This window comes from Thamnophis elegans, chromosome Z (assembly GCF_009769535.1).
Source record: "Thamnophis elegans isolate rThaEle1 chromosome Z, rThaEle1.pri, whole genome shotgun sequence".
NCBI lineage: Eukaryota > Metazoa > Chordata > Lepidosauria > Squamata > Colubridae > Thamnophis > Thamnophis elegans.
Window position 1 is genome coordinate 22873451 of NC_045558.1, and position 24593 is coordinate 22898043.

General features: G+C 38.9%; 1 protein-coding gene across 1 annotated transcript in view; it reads right to left on the reverse strand.

The window, feature by feature from the left end:
- MYO3A (myosin IIIA) overlaps nucleotides 1-21344 on the reverse strand; it is a 137728-nt gene extending 116384 nt beyond the window's left edge. The window contains exons 1-3 of the mRNA XM_032235048.1: nucleotides 21180-21344; nucleotides 10819-11355; nucleotides 5598-5696 (exon numbers count right to left, since the gene is read on the reverse strand). Coding sequence (XP_032090939.1) covers nucleotides 5598-5696; nucleotides 10819-11355; nucleotides 21180-21344 — 801 coding nt within the window. The remainder of the gene's footprint in view (nucleotides 1-5597; nucleotides 5697-10818; nucleotides 11356-21179) is intronic.
- Nucleotides 21345-24593: the final 3249 nt, after the last annotated feature.

Genomic DNA, 24593 nt, shown 5'->3' on the forward strand with positions numbered 1-24593 from the left:
ATACACAATTGTATCTGTCCGCCCCGTGCCAACTCGGTGAAGCGATAGAAGTGATGTGCCAGTGCCTGGAGGCTGTTAGGGTCTGGATGGGAAAGAAAAAGCTTGCACTCAATCCCGACAAGACTGAGTGGCTATTGATGCTCCCTCCCAAAGATGGTCCAGCTATTCCATCTCTTAGCCTGGGGGGTGAAATTATACGCCCCTCAGAGAGGGCTCGCAATTTGGGAGTCCTCCTGGATCCGCAGCTGACATTAGAACATCACTTGTCGGCTGTGACCAGGGGGGCCTTTGCCCAGGTTCGCCTGGTGCACCAATTGCAACCCTATCTGGACCGGGAGGCCCTTCAGATAGTCTCTCACGCCCTCGTCACCTCAAGACTGGATTACTGTAACACACTCTACATGGGGCTGCCCTTGAAGAGTGTTCGAAGACTCCAGTTAGTCTAGAATGCAGCCGCGCGAGCGATTGTGGGTGCACCTAGGTACACCCACGTTACACCTATCCTCCGCGAGCTGCACTGGCTTCCTATTGGTCTCCGGACACGCTTCAAGGTGCTAGTTGTTACTTTTAAAGCCCTACATGGCATCGGACCTGAATACCTGAGAGACCGCCTCCTGCCAATTACCTCCCAGAGACCTATTAGATCACACAGATTAGGCCTCCTGCGGATTCCATCTGCCGGTCAATGTCAGCTGGCAACCCCCCGGGGGAGGGCCTTCTCTGTAGCTGCTCTGGCCCTCTGGAACGATCTCCCCATCGAGATCCGGACCCTTACTACCCTTCCGGCCTTCCGCAAAGCGACCAAGACCTGACTGTTCCGGCAGGCCTGGGGCTGTTGAATTATCCAGCCCTATTCTAAGTTACGAATGTTGTAATTTTAAATTGTTGTTTTTATTTTTATTTTTTATTTTTTTTTATATCCCCCTTCCCTTTTTATTGTAAGCCGCCTGGAGTCTTCCGAGAGTGGGCGGCATACAATACCAAATAATAATAATAATAATAATAATAATAATAATAATAATAATAATAATAATAATAATTGTATCCATAAAAAAGGGGCAAAATCACTGCATCTGAGGGAATTGAAATGCCCAATGGCCAACTAATTAAATGCAAAGAAAATGAAGCCTACAAATACTTAGGCATTCTGCAGTTGGATAACATCAAGCATGGAGAAGTAAAAACTATTGTCAGGCGAGAGTACACCAACAGAGTTAGGAAAATTTTAAAATCTAAATTGAATGGTGGAAATACAATCAAGGCCATAAATACCTGGGCAATACCAGTTATAAGATACACAGCTGGCATAGTTAACTGGACACAAGCTGATTTGGACCTTTTGGACCGAAAAACCAGGAAACTAATGACAATGCACTACAGTTTACATCCACGTGGTGATACTGATAGACTATATCTGCCCCGAAAATCAGGTGGCAGAGGATTATTACAAGTGAAGCAAACAGTTGAAGAAGAAAAACATGGACTGGCTGATTATTTAAAAGAAAGTCAAGAACATCTATTAATCGAAGTAAAGAACAAAAATCTACTGAAGGCCCAACAGACAAAACAAGAATACAGAAAAGATGTGATAAAATCAAGAATGGAGAGTTGGCAGAACAAAGCACTGCATGGTCAATTTCTGGAAAAAATAAAAGATAAAGTGGACACTGAACAAACTTGGTTATGGTTAAAAACAGGTACATTAAAGAAAGAAACAGAGTCACTAATCCTGGCTGCGCAAGAACAAGCTATCCGCACAAATGCCATTAAGGCCAAAATCGAAAAATCCTCTGATGATGCCAAATGCAGACTTTGCAAAGAAGCTGATGAAACTGTTGATCACATACTCAGCTGCTGTAAAAAAATCGCACAGACTGATTATAAATTGCGGCACAATTCAGTAGCACAAATGATCCATTGGAATTTGTGCAAAAATTATAATATTAAAACAGCAACAAACTGGTGGGAACATCAGCCTGAAAAAGTCACCAAAAATCAGATGGTCAAGATCTTGTGGGATTTCCGTATACAAACCGACAAAATACTGGCGCATAATACACCAGACATCACACTGGTTGAGAAAAATAAGGTCACAATCATAGACATCGCAATACCAGGTGATAGCAGGGTCGCCGAGAAGGAACATGAAAAAATCGCAAGATACCAGGACTTAAAAATCGAAATTCAACGACTATGGCACAAACCAGCAGTGGTAATTCCAGTGGTAATTGGCACACTGGGTGCTATTCCAAAAGCAATGGAATTACATTTAAAACAGTTAAAAATTGACAAAATCACCATCAGTCAAATGCAAAAAGCCGCACTGCTTGGATCTGCACGCATATTACGAAAATACGTTACGACGTCCTAGGCCCCTGGGTGGGGCCCGACTAGTAACCAATGCCAAATCCAGCGAAACAACTGGCCGCTGTGATACAATTGTACAATAATAATAATAATAATAATAAATAAATAAATAAAAATTAAATGGATCAAGTTGAATTAAGTTAATTACTTTTATTAAAATGCTTAAATTATTTATGACTAGTGTTTTCTATATGCTATATCATATGCATTAAAAATTGAAATAATTCAAATAATCATAATAAATCCTTCATAATAAGCAGAAGAAAGAACTCAAATTCAGTAAACAAAAATGAAGGTAGAGGCTGAGAAGGTTTTTAAATATGGAGTTTAAAACAGAAGTGGTATTCAGCAGGTCCTGATCAATTCTGGAGAACTGATAGCGGAAATATTGAGTAGTTTGGAGAACCGGTAAATACCACCTCTGACTGGCCTTGCCCCCATCTATTCTCTGCCTCCCGAGTCCCAGCTGAATGGGATGGAATGGGGATTTTGCAGTAACCTTCCCTGGAGTGGTGAGGAAATGGACATTTTACAGTATCCTTTCCCTGCCACACCTACCAAGCCACATCCAACAAGCCATACCCACAGAACCAGTAGTAAAAAAATTTGAATCCCACCACTGGTTTATAACTATAGAATACTATGAGGAGACAATAATACATAAATATTGTAAGACTGCAACATAAAAGATCAGAAAAGGTTACATCTGAGAAGGTTTTCATACATTACAATTTTTCGATATGTCCAAAAGCTGGCATAAAGGCAGAGGCCTGTTAACTCTGCCCTTCCCCTTCAAAAAAAATTTATATCTAATTTTGAACATACAGACTTAAGTATACATAACAAGAATATTTGTAAATATCCAGGAAACTGCTCTATTTGGTTTAGATTATCCCAGGTCATCAGACATGGGTCAGAATGGAGGAGAATCTTATTAAATATATTTTTAGGAATTTAGGAAATTAGGAAAAAGGAAACTTTATTTCTTAATATATGTCAGGTATGAACAACAAGACCCATACATGCAAAAATCAAGCTAGCTACCATTATCTTCTTCTGCCTATAGTACAGAATCTGTCTGGCAGCCTACATTTGGAAACAATTAGAAAAGGCTCCAAGGAACATAGAGAAATCAGTCCTAGCCCTTTCATGGTTGCGCAGTGACTCCAAGCTAACTGGAGTCCCTCCCTCCACCCTGCCTGGCTGGGTGCTACCCAACAATATATATTCTATCCCCATGGAACAGTTTTTCCATGGAGACCCAATTGCTGTCTCCTTGATGGCTTTGAGAAACTGATGACAATGGAATCATTCTGAAAAGGGGGTGATGTATCAACATCCGTTAAGGGGGAGACTGTACCCCATTTTAACGGAAAGTAAGATTATTTTAGATTGTGGGTTTTTTTTATCCCTCTATGATATATTTAAATGGCTGAGAATCCCTGAGGAATCTGCAGATAGAAATATTGTAATACAAAAGGGTTAAGGGCATATGCATTTTGTAGTTGTCAGTTAAAATGCACCAAATTCATTCATTAAGTGCTACATAATAAAATATTATATTTTGTCCAATCTGATCTACTACCATTTTTAACCTAAACTAAATTATTCCTAGTACCGGTAAATAATAGCATTTAATTTAATTTAATTCCAGTAGACTTTCAAAAATTCAGTTGTAAAATCCTGGGCACCCATTGTAAGTCAGTGCCTAGAATCACTGGATTAGCCAATAATGCCCTTGCTTTGTTTCAAGGTGCAACTTCTATTCTCAAGTGGACAGGATTTTTACTGTGTAACTTCTGTCAGATTGTGGGATGCATTGGGCTCATGTGGCTTGTTATAGTCCTGAGGGTTAGAGGTAAAATTAGTTTTGACAAAGCAGGTAGTCTTGGGTTATGACAGGTATTGGGACTAGAGTTGCCATTGCTAAGTGACACAGTCATAAACTGTGACATCTAGCACTGATGATGCGATGTAGTTTCAGTAATGAAACACCTGCAGGAAAACAGCCAAGCTCAGAAAACACCATGGACCCCTTATTTCAACCTTGGGCTACAAATATCTCCTTTATTGAAACTGTGACATCACATTATTACGCTGCTTAGCAATCATAGTTCTGACAGTCTCAGTTCAGGTTGTTAAGTGAGCACTAAATAGGTTGTTAAGAGAAAACATGTGACCATAGCTTCCAGTTTCCTGCCAGTTTCCCCAATGATTTTGCTTGTGGGAAGCTGGCAGGGATTGTTGGAAATCACAACCACAAGACTGCAATGCTGCTGTGACAGCTGGAACTCCAAGATGTAAGTCTCCCCCCCCCCTCCCGCCACCTCATTTAGTCAAAACCTTAGCTTTGGTTTCCATGATAAAAATAATTTAAATGCTGCCTGACTACCAGTGACTTTCAGCGGATAACAAACATTAAAATGTTTTTAAATCAAGGAACGATACAAAAACTGTAAAAACAGCACAAGATATGTGTCAGAGAAAAAATTTGGAAAGTGGGTGCATTTTCTTCTTCTGCAGAAATTGTTTCAATTTAAGACCAGGTAAAGAAGCAGCAGTCATATCCACTGCTGTTTAGACAAACCCCTGTGCCTAGCCACCAAGAGAGAAAAAGGTCTAGCACGTTTTGAATGCACATTTTAAAAACAGAGTGGAGCTAGTTACAAATCTGAGAACATGATTCTGCCAAATGCGGATGCCATTAATTATTATGATTTTGATGATCACAAAGGTGCTAGTATGACTGGGAAAAGAATGTGATAGCCTAGAAAAAACGTATATAATATATGGACTCTATACATACATGGTGTACTTTCTTTTCTAGGCTCTCATATTATTTTCTCCGTCATACTAGCACCTTTGTGAGTCTATATGTATATGGACTCTTCCACAAACATATGCATAAAAACCCTATATTTCAAAAGAAGGTTCATTCAGCAGATCAGAAAAACATTGTAACCTGCAGGCTAGAAGTATTTTCTATCACCAGAAGAAAAGGGGAAAATCTGAATATATTAAAACGAGAATTATTTTGTTTTGGGCAATATTTTAAATAATTGCATTAAAATTACTAATGTGCAATCCACCCCTTTCCTCCGCTTGTAGGTGGCATGACAGACAAATTGTTAAAATATATTTATTCAAACCCATAGGTATATTGCTGTTCACACTGTAATTTTTTGAAAAGAAAATAATGACCCTTCTAGGTATAAAGAACCACAACTTACCAAAATCCAAATCTTAACTGCTTCTTCAGTGGTTAGGATGATATTATTTGCTTTAATATCACAGTGAATAATCTTGTTTTCATGCAAATACTGCAGCCCCTGAAAAAGAGTTCCTGTTAAGAAATTAACCTATTATCTACAACAGATAGAATGGGTAAAATACTAGTAAGCTTCTTTACTCCTAAACTTATTTAGGAGAGAATATTTCCAATTAGTTTCAGCTTTCTATTCTTGTTAGCATATGGAACATCTGATCTTCCAGCTGTAGCTGATATACATCCCTTATTATCAGCTTCAATAATTTCTTGGAAGTACATGTTTTCCACATACACCACACCTTGGTAGTTATTACTATTATGCAAAGTATAGTTATACATTTACAATTTAAAAACCATTAATGTATTAAAATTATAATGAAGTTTCCCAAACAAAATAATTTCCAAACTTACAGAGTGATTCTACAATCTGTCATAGGTAGTTTTAAAGAGAGGAATGAAGAAGAATCTAGCCATAAAGATTCCAGTCTCAGCTTCTGTGAAAATAATAGGTACAAGCAAACACTGGATTAGAATGGACAGCTGTTTCAGTATAGAGTGTTTTACTTACAAAGCCCATGGGTACTGTAATTATGGATGTAACAAATATTATTGAGTTAGCTTTGTTACGAGAAATTTTACTTAGGTGAAAAAAAGAATAGATTGATAAAATCATGGGGACAATAAATCTCTGTGCATAAAATTATAGTTTCCTATCTAAATAAAAGAAAAAAGGAAAAAATGCTTGATCCAGTTAGAGATATATGTAACCTTGTTAAATATGCTTAGTACCAGTAAACCAGTAAACAGCAGTTAACAAGGAAAGGAGAAATTAAGTCACCTGCTTGTTTTTCTAGTATATAGCCAGGGCAAATATACAGCTTTGGATATAAGCTGGAAACATCTTATTATTTATATATATATATATAAATAATATTACCTACCTATTAGATCACACAGATTAGGCCTCCTCCGAGTTCCATCCGCCAGTCAGTGTCGACTGGCAACTACGCGGAGGAGAGCCTTTTCAGTAGTAGCTCCGACCCTTTGGAACGATCTCCCCGTGGAGATTCGCACCCTCACCACCGTCCAGACCTTCCGCACAGCCCTCAAGACCTGGCTATCCCGTCAGGCCTGGGGATAAAGATTCTAATCCGTCCCCACCCGAATGATGAATGAATGGTGTGTTCTATTTTTACTTATGTATTGTCCCATGTCTTGTCTTGTATTCCCCTCCCCATAAATTGTAAGCCCGCCCTGAGTCCCCTCAGGGAAAAGGGCGGCCTATAAATAATAAATAAATACTATATATATATATATATATATATATATATATATATATATATATATATATATATATATATATATATACACACACACACACACACACACACACACACACACACAGATATATATATATAAATATATATATACATATATATAATATATATATATATAATATAAGATGTTATTAAACATCTTATTTCTAGCCCAAAAACCAGTTCCCATTCACATATTATTCACAGCAACTACATTAAGAGGAAAAAGTAAACAATACTTACAATTTAATACCTAGTTTAAGAAACTTCAATCATGTTAAATGAATGCATGCCAATAAATGCACCATTTGAACAAGTTTTTCTACTTGCCATTCGAGCTTTATGCCCAAAATAAAGTTACGTTCATTCATGAGGACCCAGATTGTTGGGGGCAATATGCTGACTCTCTGTAAACTGCTTAGAGAGGGCTGAAAGCCCTATGAAGCGGTATATAAGTCTACTGCTATTGATTGATATTGATATTGATGTTCCCCCTGCCCAAAAACACTTTCATAAAATCAGTCCCAGATCCTCCCCTGTGTAACTATAGTAAAAAAAGAATTGGGGAAAATATTTCTAAATCCCTCAAATATTCTCAGTTGTTCAGCAGTACTGATTTGACTCAGCATTATGTAGCAAGAATAAATATACAACAAGTGTTTACATTAACAAGACAGCTGAAAAGCCACTTAAAATTACTCAGCACTCTTTAAGAGGAGACAATGTTTAGTACAATGGACAGATCACAACTTGATTGTTGTTGTTAATAAGAGATTCAGTTTCTCTATCAGAAAATCCCTATCATAGAGTTATTATAATTGGAGCATTAGAGCCCCAATAAAAAGGCAATAGGAGATAACCCCAGACTTAAATTTAGTCCTCATAGACAAGAAGGCTATGCGGAGAGTAGAGATGGCAGAAAAGATTATTGGATGTCACTTCCTTCTACTCAGGATATGGCATATAAACACTGTTTGACCAGTGTCTGCAGTATTGTAAGAGATGCTACACATCCTCCCCATGACCCACACACACACATTTATTTATTAGTTTGTCAAACATGTACAGGATAGCAGGTATAAGTATGAACATACACATGAACAAAGGAAATGAATACAAGCAAATGGGGCCAGTAGGACAGGGACGGTAGGCACCCTGCTGCGCTTATGCACGCCCCCTTTACGGACCTCTTAGGAATGGGTTGAGGTCCATGGTAGACAGTTTAAGGTTGAAGCTGTGAGGGTTTGATATATATAACAACAAAGTCGGGTAGAGCATTCTAGGCGTTGACCACTCTGTTGCTGAAATCTTATTCTCTGCAATCGAGTTTGGAGCGTATATGTATATGTCTGTTTGTGGGTGGGTGTTTATATATAGTTGGCAGAAGCTGGGACAAGTAATGGGAGCTCACTCCATTTTTGCGGTACTAGAGATTTGAACTGCCCAACTGCGACCTTTCTGATCAACAAGCTCAGCGCCTTAGTCAAAGAGCCACCGTGTCCCTTAGAAAAAAAAGGTTATTTTATCTTCTCATCCTATCCTATCCTAATTATCATAATTGAGCTCACAATTTTCATGGCAAGTCACATGCATGTGTCTTAACTTGATTTTACAATCGCTTTGGTCATAAAGTAAGTCATCACATTTAAGAGAATCATATTGGTTGTTAAGTGAAGCCATTCTCCCAAATAGGTATTTAAATGGTCGAAACTAGCAAAAAACCAGCACAAATTGGAGTCAAATATGAAAAGATGTGTTGCACCCAATTGTAAATGTGAGCCAGAGTCAGGTGCCCGAAATGCAATCATGTGACAGAGAGGAGAGCCCTATTGTCATAACTTCAAGGACAAATCATAAGTACATTTTTTTCTCTTCTGTTATAACTTTGAATAGTAGTTAAGTGACCAGTCATTAAACGAAGACTACCTGTAACAATGCAAATTGTTTGACTATAGAGAATATTTTCCATGGACCCGAAGGCAGTATTTTAAACTGGGACATTAGGAAATCCCACCTGTGCTTAATATGTGTCTTTTTGATAAGGCAAAAAAGCTGGTGTAAAATTTCTTTTCACAGTGCCTACAGAGAGTATTTTGAAAGCTAGGATTACATTTTTTAAGCATCATTTTTATTTGCAAAAATGTCCTTGACTATAGGCAAGATTTAGGGGTATTTCATTTGACATGAACAAAAAAATGCCTGCAGAGGGGGAGGTGAGTTTGGCAGTGACTTAGAGACAGTATCCACTCTAGAAAGGGGTGACAGGAGTTTGCCTCTGGATAAACAAATATTTTCCACTGATCACATACACCATGAGAACCCATTTGAGATCACAGAAACTGTAGGCAGCATTTTGTGAAGTACTACAATTGGATCCAACAACTTGTTCATTAAGCAAAGCCATTGCTAAATAAAACTGCAAATGTTTTTATGGTCTAACTCTAGCTTTCCTTTGTTTTATAGACCTGTGAAGATCCTAAACTCATTGACTGGTTGTAATCAATTTTTCATTGCCGTCGGTTGTACCTGCATACTATTGCTAAATGAGGCAGTCACAACATGAGAACTATCTGTATCACAGTATGTTCTCAAAATTTACGATTTACCAAGACTCTGTCAGAGCCAAAACACACAATATCAAAACGTAAAACTCAGTAGTTAGTTTAGAGGATCGGCGGGAAGGACGAGGCGGGAGCCAAGACTGCAGGAACGAAGAACTCTTTATTCACAGGTTAGAAACTATGTACAGGCGATTCAGCACCTTCCCTGCTTGACAGCTATTTATACGGAGCTGTCAAGCAGGGAAAGCCAATAAGCGCACCCCTAGCGGCCCGTGCTTAGCCAAGCCGTGCCTTAGCCAATCAGGGCATGGCTTGGCTTGTTGCTAGCCGCTAGGTCGTAAGTCAAGGACTTTCTGAGTCCTCAACACCCTTTCTCCCCCAGCAAGAGCGCATGTGCGGCTGTGGTACATCTGTACTCACTCAAGTAGGCGGGGCAGCGCTGGACCCGCCCAGAACGCCTCAGTTCAACTGGAGTCGTTGGAGGGGTGAGTCGTGATCGTGGTAGCTCCTCCCTGAAGGGAGTGGAGCTCCGAGTGATGCCATATTGGGCCAGCCCAGAAGGCGGGCACATTGACACAGGTAGGCGCGTCACTAGGGGAAGGAGAACAGTCAGACTGCTGGTAGGTGGCGGCCGAGTGACTGAGGCCAAGGGGGCCTGCAGAGGCGAGGCTTTGAAATCCAGGGGGAGGTAACGGAATGGATTGAGACGAACTTGGGAACGACAGCCAGCAAGTGGCGTCTGGGTAGATGAGGCCTGACTGGGGGAAGGCTTTAAAGTTGGGAGCAATGGTCGTGAACTCGGGTTGAGGAACAACTAGGGAAGGTTGCCGGCAAGTGGCATCAGGGTAGGAGAGGCCTGCCTGGGGAAAGGCCTCAAACTGGGAGTCGGCGGTCATTGGCCTTGGTGTTTCGTTGACTGGCTGGAGGGCAGCGGTGTCCTGGGCCCTTGGATCAGTGGGAGTGCCGGTCTCGGGGGAGGAGACGCCTCCTCAACTGATCCATGTGGCACCTCCACTCGGATCCATCAGCCAGGGCGACCCTATAAGAACAGGGACCGGTTATGGACAGAATAGTGATGGCCACCCACTTAGTGTCCTCTGAGAAGGAGCGGGCCCACACCAAATCCCCCACCCTAAAAGAGCAGAGGGGAGCCCCCAGGTTGCAAGGCTGCTCCCCTGAATAGAGCGGATGAAGCCTATCCAAGGGGGGTTCGCAGGCGCCGACCCATCAGGAGCTCCGCGGGGCTTTTGTTGATCGTGGGGCAAGGGATGGAGTGTTGGCTTAGCAGGTAAGCCGCCACCCTTGCCGGCCAATTGCCCCTTTCCATCCAGCCGAGGGCCTTCTTGGCCAAGCGGACAGTGCGCTCCACCCGGCCGTTGCAGGCCAGATGATAGGGGGCGGTGGGCGCGTTCCGGATGCCGAGTAAGGTCAGGAACTCCTGGAATGTAGCGGTTGCGAATTGAGGGCCGTTGTCAGACACTACGACGTCCGGCAAACCGTGTATCGCGAACAACCGACACAAGGCCCTGATGGTACTTTCAGCTGTGGTGGAGATCATAAGGACTAGCTCCACCCAACACGAGTACACATCCACTATGACCAGGAACACCTGGCCATGGAAAGGTCCGGCAAAATCAATGTGGAGCCGAAACCACAGTCCTCTCGGAGCCTCCCACTCATGAGATGGAGCCGCTGGGGGTGCAGGGCGAGAAAGCTGGCAGGGGTAGCAGCAGCCCACCCAACCCACAATCTCAGCATCCAACTGGGGCCACCAGACATAGTTGCGCGCCAATGCCTTCATGCACGCTATGCTTGGGTGGTTCTTGTAGAGCTGAGAGAGGACCTGGGGGCGCAAGGAGGGGGGAATAACCACCCTGTCTCCCCAAATAAGACATCCGCCATGGATGGCTAACTCCTTAAAGGGCCTGAAAACGTCCGGCACCTTCCCCAGAGGCCAACCCCTGAGGACCCAGGAGTACACCTGGGACAAGATAGGGTCACCAGAGTGTGAGCCGCCACATCTGTGGCGGTGAGAGGGAGATCCAGGGAAGCAATGGACAGGACAGAGGGACGTCACCGAGGAAGGATCGGTGTCCGGCAGGGGGCAGCGGCTAAGGGCATCAGCGTGCCCCAGCTGCTTGCCAGGACAGTACTGCAGTGTATATGAATACGCTGCCAGGAACTCCGTCCAACGGGTCATCCTGGGAGAAAAGATGGGAGGAAAAAGTTTACAACCTCTACCAAAAACTGTTTAATATCTATTTTGTTTACTTATTTTTATGAGTGATAGACATCAACTATTCTGCTAATGTTACTGTATTCCATTAGGGGAAATATATCTTCCACATTCCTTATATGTGATGTCAATAGAAGGGTGGAAGAAAAAGATTTTCTATTCTCCATCTCTATAAGTTGAGCACTTATAGAGACAACAGAGATGGCTGTGCCTTACCAAGATGGCGCTGCTGAGAGCAGCCTTGGTGAAATGCTCTGATAGTTTTTCTGTTTTTTATCATTCTCTGTGATTCACTATGGATTTCATGATTCTTGATGAATGTATTTTATTTTCATTTATGTACGCTGAGAGCATATGTACCAAAGACAAATTCCTCGTGTGTTCAATTACACTTGGCCTATTCCTATTCTATTCTATTTTTTCAATTCTATTCCTCTCCATATCAGTAAGCCAAATATGGCTCCCTATCTATTTGGATTAAACTATCCCTAGACTTATTAATTTTATCATGATATAACAGAAACACTTATGTTCCACATTGGCATATACCATTATTTATCACCAAAGACCCATTACTATTTATACTGGACAAACTGGTCAAATGCTTTTCAAAAGACAAAAGAGACCCACATTTGACACCAGAAATTATAACATCTAAAATCAATGAGTAGAGATTTCAGCGCCCCAAGGCATACTCAATGTACCCATCCTTGGGAATAAAATTTTTAATGCTTGATTTCACTGAGAAACTGTTGAGTTAGAATTCATCAGATTTAATCTCATTTCCCATAGATTAAGTAGACTCTAGAGGTTCTTACTTCCATTCACACAGAAGAGTGTTTGTGTCACATCTAACTATTGCTTTGTTTGTGGTTACTATTGGCAATCATCTCTCATCTCTACATTCATTATTCTCTATTAGACTTCTTTCTCTTCTGCCCCAAACATATTGCTTCCTTATCAGATGAAAGATTAAATCATAGAAGAAAGACTATGCCATAACTCTTAAAATGCCACTAGATTCTTCAAGTTTTCTGCAAAAATTAAACTGGCTGTCCTTCTGGAAATTGGAGAAACTGGAGGCTTGCAGAGTTTGCTGTTTAGGTAGGTTTGGAAAAAAAAAATCCAGGCCACCTATGGTATAAACCAAGTTCAGAAATATTTCCCCAGACGATTTCACATAACCTTAATTTGAAATTTTACATTCAATAAATGTATTCCATCTCTGTATTATCAAGATGTTGGATCTTGGATCCTCTTTTTCCAGTGTACATGTGCGAGGACTACCTGTATTCCACATGTATTTTGACTTCCATTCCTGTAAATCTTACAAATGATAGAAAATTTCAGAATGGCTGGAACAGTATCAGAAGGTTTTGATAGTGAGTTTGAACTCTTTTTGAATATGACATCACTATTCAGATTAAGTATTAAACATATTTCCTATGGGCCAAGGCACTCATCTTGGAACAGTTGCTAAAAGTTAAGGATTTTTGCCCAAAGCCTTCTTTCTGGTGGTATATGGAACGAAAAAGAATGTCTGCAAAGTCTAATCTAAACACTTAAATACAGCTGAATACATTTTCTAACTCCAGTTATAACCTTCCAAAGTAAAGCAAGACTCAGATATGCTGTTTTTGAAATGAAACAAAAAGTATCCTGATTAAATTGCAAACTAGAATGCATTGATAGAGCAATTTTACACATCGAGTGTGCAAATCAAGCTATAATGAACACTTATCACATATCATTTGGTAAGTAAGACATTAAAAATGCACCTATTACAAAAATATATAATCTATCATTTAAAGAAATGTCCAATAAAATATTCATTTGCAGGAGAACTTGCTTTGAAACTTCAATAAAAATTCATGAACTCATGCAGAAATCATGCAGAAGTAATACAAAGTTTGAAAATTAAGAAAGTGGGCAAAATCACACTTAATTGATGTACTTGTTCCTATTCAGGAAAAAAAACCTCACAGTAATATACCTATTAATCCATACCTGGAACATTCAGCATGTTACAGAATGACAATATATTAAGAGCCACTGCAATCACATCTGAGAGTAGTATAGTTGTTATGGAGAACCCATACTTAATGTTCCATCTGGCTCTTCTTTGCTACATAATGATGGAAGGAAATTATCTTTTGTTCTGTACTCTCCCATAGACAGTAATTTATGCCCTCAGTCTGCTCAAGCAAGGTACTTGAATATATAATTTCCCATAGAAAATCACCTTTTACCAGTACTTGCTTTTCTAAAGCCTACTGACATCACAAAATATCTGATTTTGCAGAGCAAAAGGGCATTATTCTAAAGAGCAGGATTACTTTAATTGGAAGGTAAAGAAAATATATTACTTTTCCAATTTTAGAAATGGCTAATTTAAAAGGCTGATTTAGAGCTGTAATGGGTTAAAGTAAGTAGAACTGGATTAAAAGGAGCAATAATTATGGACTGAATAGAAAGTACTCTCAATATATAGGAAAAATATATAATTGATTTCAACATTTATTTCTAATACATACTTCCTTTTCAAAGACAATATATTTTGAAGGATAATTAGAACTCCTAGCCAAAATAAAACCGCTCCATTTTTACTCCTATTGAAATCTGGACTATAATAGTTCCATAGTTAACCATTATGCCACCATGGTGAAGTGGTTTCAAATAATCTGCATTTGTCTACATTGTCATTTACTTGTTTTTCATACTGGTGATAGTATTAGATTAGTGCAAGGAAGGACATCTGGAAGAAAACCAAATGTATTTAGGCAAAAATGAAAATGCTGGCAAGCTTTTAGAGAAAAAGTGTATACTTTTAAATAAAAGTATTCTAAAATAAATGTCCTTTGTGGGTTCAGTTTGAAGAAAGAGCACAGTCCTTAAGAAAAGAACCAAGTTATATTGAAACCAAGAAAGAAGAATCTGAACAATGGACAAGCGGAAGCGTTTATAGAGATTGAGGGCTACAAGGTGGAAATTCTAGGGAATCTGATCTGATGGCCAATCTCCATTTTGTTTTTTATTTAATTATTTTCTCAATTAAATTTCACTTTAGTCGGGTAACTGCAAAGGCAGTTTTAGAACAATTTGGAGCAGAATATATAATTAGCTTGGCTACTGCTATTTGGTACTCAGATGTACCAAGTAACACATCAATTAAAAAAAACCTGAAAATATGTTTTCTTCTGTTACCACTTGATTTTACTTATCCAATAGAAGGATCATCATATATTCAGCATGCAATATGGAAAGCATATAAATTAAGACTCTATCTCTCAAATAATACCTCTTATCTTTTATTTCTTTATACAATCATGTGAATAGTTTTCAGTTCCAAATTAACTACAGCTATCATGAAGAGTTTCTCATCTGTCCATGTCCTACACTGATTTTCATACAATTTGTAGCACAACTTTTTCTAATGATTTCTTTGACAATAAAACCTTGGAGGGGTTCTATAGACATTTCCTTTCCCAAACCTTCTCAATTTGGGTGGAATTCTATCAGCCAAACTAGATAAGAAGTGATTTTGGGAAGCAGGATTCAGAATGTCTAAAGCCTTCAAGATTTTGCAAAAGTTAAAGAGTAAAGTATACTAGAATTATTATCATCTCTGAAGAATTTTTTAAGATCATTAACAAGCTAAATATCTTTAATGTGTAACAAATGCGTACCGTGTCAGAAGGGAATGCTTAACATATCCCATCACCTATAGGTTGGGAGGGAAAAGATTATCTACCTTTAGAATATACAGTAATGTACTATACTGGGGAAGAGATTGAAAATAAAAACGGCAATTGAAAGCAATACATTCATACAAATAAATAAATTCTACAAATACAATATAGCCATTAACCATTTCATATTAATATTTAAACAATATAAATTTTATTTTTTTACTCTGCAACCATTTTTATTCTATAACCATGAGTTCTAGAAATCTACAATAGTTGAATTGCTTTGAATTGCTTTGTGAGACCTGAAGAGAAATTTCATCCAGACAAATATTGATATTCCCACACCAAAGACTATTCAAAAGTAGTCTGCTGTTAATTCTTCATGGAAGAGTTGTTTTGCTTATTTCAATAAAACAAAGCTCAGAACTGATAAAGGGCAAACCTAGTGAGAAAACCGCAGTTAAATGTAAATATTTACATATTTCTCCTGAGGAATGAAATGTAAATGAAATGCAAGTGTATAATGTTAACTTTGCAAAGATCAAAGTCAAATAATATAATTTAGTAACATTTCAAAGGTTTAAATGAACAAACACTCTGTCTACTGGATCAAAATAAGCCTCCGGGATTATTATTCCTTTGGATTAGCACTATGTGGTTAGCATTATTAATTTCTAATGCTTTTGTAAGAAAGAATTTAGAAACTAGCATTTCAACTACTGAATACAAACAAAAAAATCACTTTATATCATTCCTTTATTATAAATATTCAAAAGTATGTCATTTTATCTAAAATGGCATCCCCTATACAAGAGGATATAGAGATCCAAACATGTGGTTCAACATCATTTAGGACAGTTCCTCAACCTTTTCAGCTTTGTGGAGTGTTGGGGGGAGCAGAGGGATGGTTACACATGAGCAGCAGGCAAACAGGCCTGCTGCTCCATTTGCATGAGTGGTGGCCACGCACACCCACTATGCATCCAAATGGAGCACATGCTGCTTGCACAAATGGGTGTGTGTGAGTGCATGCTCACTCACCATTTCTGCAGCCTGATTCCAAACGGCTCAAAGGTAGCGGCCGGAGGGTTGGGGACTCCTGATTTAGGACACTTCCGCATAGCCATATAGGTTTGGCTAACCACTCTCCTTAAGCACCCGTGTGATGCTTCATAAAGATGCTTACAGTTGCTCCTTTGGTCTAATTGAGAATGACGAAGAAGGACAAAAAAGGCTATCCAACTAGCGGGGATGGAATGGAAAACCTGGTGTTCCATCTCCCACCTACCCCATATTCATTATTTTCCTCTTACATTTGCTTCCATTGTGAAGAAAAAATAACCTTAGTGAAGAGAGCAGAAAAGCCATTACTTTGACTTCTCCAAAAGGTGAGTGGTGGTGAGAAAGCCCTGTTAAGTCTTGGATTTAGAAGGGATGATGTGATCCAAAAGGCTGGAGGTGGGAGTTCTTGTCCATGAAAAACCACCTATCCTACTATTCGAGAGTTCACTGCAAAGCTATCTAGAGCAACAGCTAGGCCAAAATGAATCCATTTAGTTTGCAGAAAGCCTATGATAGCCTATCACTTGGACAAAGGAATAATAAAACTGGAAGGAACACTGGAGGTCTTCTAGTCCAACCCCCAATTATTGAGCCTAGTTTCACCTAATCTGTACCTATACAGGTGAAATTCGAAAAATTAGAATATCGTGCAAAAGTTCATTTATTTCAGTAATGCAACTTAAAAGGTGAAACTAATATATGAGATAAGACTCATTACATGCAAAGCAAGATAGTTCAAGCTGTGATTTGTCATAATTGTGATGATTATGGCATACAGCTCATGAAAAGCCTAAATCCACCATCTCAGAAAATTAGAATATTACATGCAATCAATAAAACAAGGATTGTACATAGAACAATATCGGACCTCTGAAAAATATAAGCATGCATATGTACTCAGTACTTGGTTTGGCCCCTTTTGCAGCAATTACTACCTCAATGCGGCGTGGCATGGAAGTTTCGGCCTGTGGCACTGCTGAGGTGTTATGGAAGACCAGGATGCTTCAATAGCGGCCTTCAGCTCTTCTGCATTGTTCAGTCTCATGTCTCTCATCTTTCTCTTGGCAATGCCCCATAGATTCTCTATGGGGTTCAGGTCAGGTGAGTTTGCTGGCCAATCAAGCACAGTAATCCCACAGTCATTGAATCAGGTTTTGGTTCATTTAAACTGTTTATGAAGCAGAACTTAGAGTACCTGACTGCTTACTTCCATCCATGTAGATGTAATTCCAATAAGGACCACAATTTGAGTGTGGTTGTCACCAATTACAAATCAATCTAGAGATGATGCGATCTATCTCATGTTTTTCTAGCTTACCAGGAAGTGGTATATTTTGTCAAATGACTTACTGAAATCCAAGCATACTATCTCCACAGCTTTTGCTGGTCAACTAATTCAGTCACTTTGTCGAAGAATGAAATAAGATTTGTTTGGCATGATCTGTTTTTCATGAACCCATGTTGGCTTCTGGTTATGCAGTAACTTTGTTTGCCTCTAAATCTTGCTTGATTATCTTTTCCAGGATCTTTCCAGGTATTGATGTCAGGTTAACTATTCTTCAGTTTCCTGGATCTGTTTTCTTCCCTTTATTGAAGATGGGAACCACATGAGCTCTTTTCCAGTCTTCTGGTAATTTCCCAGTGCTCCATTATCTTTGGAAGATAGGGTTCAATGGTTCCAAAATGCCAGCTCCTTCAGAACTCTGGGATATAATCCATCAGGACCTGTGATTTGAATCCATCTAGACTGGACAGGCATTCTCTTAACATTTTTTTGCCTATTATAATTTGTCTGTCTTTTACGGTTCTGTTTTGGTAGGTTGGACCGTTTTTTTTTTCTTTTTGCAGATGGAAAAAAAGAATTGAGCAAATCTGCTTCCTTCCTGCTGCCCATCACTTCCTTGCCATTTTCTCCCATTAATGGACCAATTGTTTCCTTATGTTTTTCTAGTTGTTTTATATGTTGAAAGTAAGCTATTAAATATTTTTTGATATTTGTTGCAATCTTAGTTCATTCTGAGTCTTAGCTTTGCTGACTTCATTTTGCAGATTCGCACTATATGCTGATATTCTGTTTCAGTTATGTGTCCTTCTTTCCATTTTTTTATACTTATCCTTTTTGTCTTTCAGATTATCAGAGTTCTTTGCGCAACCATGGTGGTTTCTTATTTTTCTTTTTCAGTGGTAGACTGAGCGGTTATAACCATATTTTAAGTTTGCCAAGTTTCTTGAGTTGTTTTCTTCTTTAAGATTTCCATCCATGGAATCCTTCCTAAACTAGTTCGTTGAAATGAGCTCTTTAAAAGTCTAAGGCACTAGCTTGATTTTGTTCTAATTGTTTGTGTCTGCATTTTATTGAATTCCAATATAACATGATCGTTTCCCCCCCCCCCCCACCAATTCCTGAAACCTCGACCACTTCTAACATTTCATCTCTGTTAGTAAGAATTAAGTCCAGTATAGCTGCTTACTAGTTTCCTCCTTTACCTTTTGGATGATTAAGTTGTCATCTAACCTTGATACAGAATTTGTTTCCCAGTTGATGTCAAGGTAGATAAAGTCTCCCATTACTATTATGGTGTGTTTCTACATATATTAACTGGTTAGCAAAAAGTTCATCTATTTATTCTGCTAGGTTAGGTGGCCTAGACACTTATGGTAAAGCCATTCATTTTTTCCCTTTTTATTTTGTTCTAACAATGTGCCAATCCCATATTTACAAAAGGTTTGTAGTTTGAAAGGGCTTTATAATCCAATATTTCTCACTGACACTGCACAAAAACTGCAGACTACAAGAGAAGGAAACAGAACAACCTACAGAACAAGAGAAGGAAACACAGGGGTATATGTGGAAGATCAGGGATGATGCAGACAATTTTTTCTGTTCTTTGTACAGGAGACAAGCAACTTCATGGAAATGAAAGCTGCCAATCAATTTATGCTGTACAGAAAATGAGAACAAAAGTTATGTTTATAATCTAAAAAAAAAGCAAGAACAAGTTATTTTCCCAATCCTGCCACCATCAGAATTGTTTGCCAAGAATACAATTTCAGGATTTAAAACTATGAAAACAATAAGTATTTAATATAGCAACTGGAAGTTATGTTTTCACAACCAAAGAATTAATTATTCATTCCCGAAAACACTGGGAGAGTATTTGGTGAGACTTGAATCCTTAACCCTCTGAGAGACCTTAGATTGATGCCTTATTCATAATTCCATCTCAAAACTGTAAATAAATGTAGAGTGAATCAAACTATATTTTCCTCTCTCTCTCTTTCTTCTTCCTTCCTTTCTTTTGACCAACAAAGAATTCCTGCACACTATTAGAGATCTGAGATAGCAAAGATATTGCCCTAATATGGATTTTGCAATGAATGACCTTGGATAGCCTCTTCACCTGTCAAGTCTTCTCAGCCTTGGATTTCCAAAGAAACTCAGAATTGTTTAAAGTCTTTTTTGTTTGTTTGCTTATTGCAATGGCTCCCTCTGCAGCTACTCAGAGTCCCTTCAGTTTAAATAAAAGGAAGCAAGTAATTTCTGCACACAGATGAATTTGAACAAAACAAAGGAACAGCATTCATGGTGATCAAATACTATAGATTTACAGATGATACAACAAAATTAGAAGACGTAACGAAGATAGTTACAAAAAATAGAACTAAATGAGGCTGTCAAGGAGGTTTCAAAGAAAGCTAAGCTTTGGATTCTAAATTTTGACTTATGGGATTATATACCTATATGATTGTTCCATATACATGAGGCATCTATGCAATAAAATAATAAAATAAGGATATTTTTCTAATCCATTTTATCTACCATTCAATACTATTAGCTCCATGTTCATAGTCTATGTTCCTATGGCCATGTGCCACCTGCAAAGTTTGGCCACACCTCTTCTAAATTTATGGTCTATAATTTTCAACTAGGATCTAATTAAATAGATAACAGATTAATCCTATGAATTATACCTTCATTTAGCTTTCCTCTTGTTCTTGATCATTTCTTTGTGTTGGGCCCACCTATTTTGGGAAGTGAAACTCCCAGCATATTAGTCAAAGATCATTGCAGCCTTAATCCCCCAAAATAGAGTATATACCTATTTTAATGGATGTGGGCTGCATCTTCCCATTCACGTATTTTAGAACCCATATGAACTATACATTAGAGCCAGGAGTGGTATTTACTTACCTTCCCTAAAGGTTCGCAAATGTGAGCACCTCCATGCATGCCCTAAGCCTTCTGCGCATGTGCTTTTAGCTAAAAAAGGCCTAAATGGAATGTCATAAAACCGGGGTGGCTCAGTGAGGCCATCCACAATTTCCGCTACTGGTTCGGGTGAACCAGTTCAAACTGGTAGAATACCACCTCTGATAGATAGAGTCAAGTGTTGATGCTATGGGATACAAACTACTCTATGAATACCATTATTATGACCAGGTTACTAGCATAATTCAGTTGCATATTGATGCTGGAAACCTGTCCCTCTTTGCTACAAATTACTGCTATTTTATTATTATTCCTTTTTGTAATTATTTCATTATTTTGTGTGAAAACATATTCTCAGGTCTGTGTACAAAACATTCTTCTAACAGACCAAAGAAGGACAGGACCTTCCAAATGCTTGGTCAGAGATTATTAACAAGTTTAAATTAGTTATTCACTTCAAAGAAACTTACATGAACAAAATCCAAGATCTTGAGTGCTGCCTTGTTTTTTCTTGTTGAACTCTTTGAAAACTTGCTATATGTTCCTTTGCTAATTGTTTTAATTATCTGCCAAAAATTTGAAGGATTGGGAAATCTGTCAGATATAATTCCCCTTGTATCTGTTAAGGGCAGCATCTTAAACAATGAATCCTGAAAACAAAATGAAAATGTTAGTATTGAGATAACCATTGACAAGAGCATAGTATTTTAAGAGATATTTACCCTGCCTTTTTAATATGCAGCTCAAGGTGTACATAACAGTATTCCTTCTTCTTCCTCTTCTCCCAACAAGAACTCCCTGCTGATTGTCCCAATGTCACCCAGCTTAAAAGTGGGACTAAAACTCCTGTTTCCTAGACCAGCAACTTAATCACTGCACCAAATTGGCTTTCGTAGCTGCAAGGTTGGGTTCAGGATTTAGTGACCATGACCTCTGATCAACCCTCAGCAATCAGAAACCAACTCAGTCAAAGGCTAAACAAAAGTCTAGACACTTGGCTATAAAAACAGACGCCCAGTCAGTCCTCGCTTAGTTCGACTATGATTTGCATAGCAAATCACTTGGCCTCTGAAGGTGCCATCTACAGTTGCTGGTGAAATACCATGAAATCTGTTGCCCAGTCACTAAAACCCTGAAACCTCAAAGTGTCCACACCATTAACCAATTTGAGTTCTGCTTGATGGTATTTTTCATTCCTTTACTTTCATTTTTCTAACTGGTGTTGGAAGAAATGCCCATCTGGGTTCAGTTCAAGTGGGGAGAAAGACATTGGAAACATAGAAGCTGCTTGGAAGGTGAAACAGAACCACCAAGCACATGTAATTCTGGGTAGCTGAACACATAGAGTAGAAAGAGATATTTATACATATCCTCTTGGGCCTTGCCCTAAAGCTTCCTGCTCCTATGTAAGAAATGTATCCTATTGGCTGCTGTAGAGGTCATAGACTTAGTTGTTTGTCTGAAATAAGCTTGGTTGAACTGTGCTGGGTGATTTTTTAGGGTATTTTAGGGGCTTGGTTGTGCCATGGGGTGAGATAGATAATCCTATTGTGTCCTGGAGGATCATATCTTAATTCCATCACTCTGGATCTGAGGTCTTTTGTAGGCAGGCTGGCACCAAAATATCTGCTGGGGGCAGGGAGCTGGTCTTTATATTTAAAAATCTGTTTTTTCTTTTTCCATCCAGGGAAATATAATATCTGGCTTTTTAAATATTTTATAGAATATTTCATTCTTCTAAAAGTGGGTGGGTGCTAACTTTCTTCACTGGGTTGACCATCAATCATGAAATATGAATTCTACTACTCCTTGTTAATTGCTTGTCATGAAGTCTGAACCCTAGCAACTGTATATATATAAGCACCTATTATTATGTATTATACCTGGCAAAAATCTATAGCTATTCAAAGGACATCACAATGATCTGTTTGATCCCATCCACCTGCCATCTTTGTATTTCCCTCAATTTTGAAAATATAAGTTGTTTCTTTTATCATCTTATATTACATAACTGGATTATGTGAGCTTCTGCTTACTTAGAGCCTATTCCATTTTTCAAACTTGTAAATGACAAAAACATAATACCGTAATATATTTCTTGGCTTTTGCCAGATTCCACACCCTACAGATGTTCCCAACATCAGCCAAATCATCATGGGTAATGATGAGAATACTGGGAATTAAAGTTTACACATTTGGAAGGCATCAACATTGGAGAAAGCTGATCCAGCCAATACTTTAGCCCGCTATTTCTAATTGTTTACAAGAACCAATGTCAACAATTCTAACATCACAGAAATAATCCAAATGTTTTTTTTTTCTGATAACAGTGCAAGGAGAAAAAAAATAATTGTAATTGAAACTTGGCCATACTTATAGTTTTTTTTTTTAAAGTTCATCTTTTAAAAAAATAAGTCCTAAAGCAATTAATGGTTTTGCCTCAAAAAGCTAAAATTTTGTTAATCGCCAGGATAGGGTCAAGATGGCATTGTTCCACATAGTTTGGCAATCTTCAGTTCAGCTCAGCTCATTACGTGGTTTGTGACAAATTAGTATGCCTTAACTTCAGATTGTTCCTAGCCTACCTGCAATATAAAGAAAATTATACTACGTTAAGTACATGGCTATAAAAAGAACATTCAAATCATGTGAAATGTTCTAAAAAGGGGACTAAGGATGCCAAAGAATTCGTCAGTGAAGTGAATAACCTGGAAAGAACAGAACTTTTCATCCTTTCTCCATCAGCTCACTTTATTTTCATGATACCATTGATGAAAGAGAAGGGAGGGGGAAGCCATTTGGCATATTTTTTTAAATTAAACAAGCCCAGAATCTAGATGTGAGGAGGTGGCTCATACTTGGCTAAAAAAATGCAAAAAAGTAACTTCATGAGGCTAAGGGTTTAGATATAAATAGACTATGCAAAATATAAAATAGATTATATGTGCACTTAAGGATTGAATATTTATATGCAAGTGGAACACATCTGCAATTCTTGAATCAATAAAGTTCCTTTTCATCTTAATGGTACACAACTAAAAAAAATAAGACATAATCATTTTAACTGCGCATCAGTTCAGTGTTTGTAAAAAGCAAACTGGATTCAAACATTTTAGCACATTTTTTATTTATTAATTTCAAGCCAACATTAACATCATCATCACTGCCATCAGCCATTCAATTGTGTCCAACCATCAGCCACTCTATGGTTGGGCCATGAGGGGGGTATTTCCCCATTGAATTATGCCCACCAGGCTTCCGGGCGTTTCACCAGCTGAGAGCCCAGGGCATGGGCGGAGGGGTGGCGGTGGTTATTAGGGAAAGTCTTAGACCTCGGGAGGTGTCTGTGCCTCAGATAGGCGGGTATGAGTCCCTTTTTGTGAAGTGGGGCCTTGGAGTCCAGGTGGGCCTTTTTGTTACGTACCTGTCTCCCTGCTATATTTCATCGGCCCTGCCAGAGCTGCTGGATGTGTTAGCCAAATTGGCGGTTGATTTCCCCAGGTTTATGGTCCTGAGGGATTTCAATCTGCCTTCCATTGGTGAGACATCTGAGTCAGCTCAGGAGTTCATGGCTTCCATGACCGCTATGGATGACCTGATTTTCATCTCTGGACAGTGGATGAATGATCTAGATTTAGGGGATATTTCTATCCAACCCTTGTCATGGTCGGATCATTTCCTCCTTAGCCTTGACTTCCATACTGTCACCCTTCGTTGCAGGGAGGTGGAACCAATTAGATGGTTCTGCCCCAGGCGCCTGATGGACCCTGAAAGAGTACTTCCTGATGGAGCTTGGAACTTTTCCTGAATCCCTTGCTCACAGTTTGACCGAAGCCCTAGTGGAAGCCTGGGATAGGGCTGCCACTGGGGTCTTGGACCGTGTT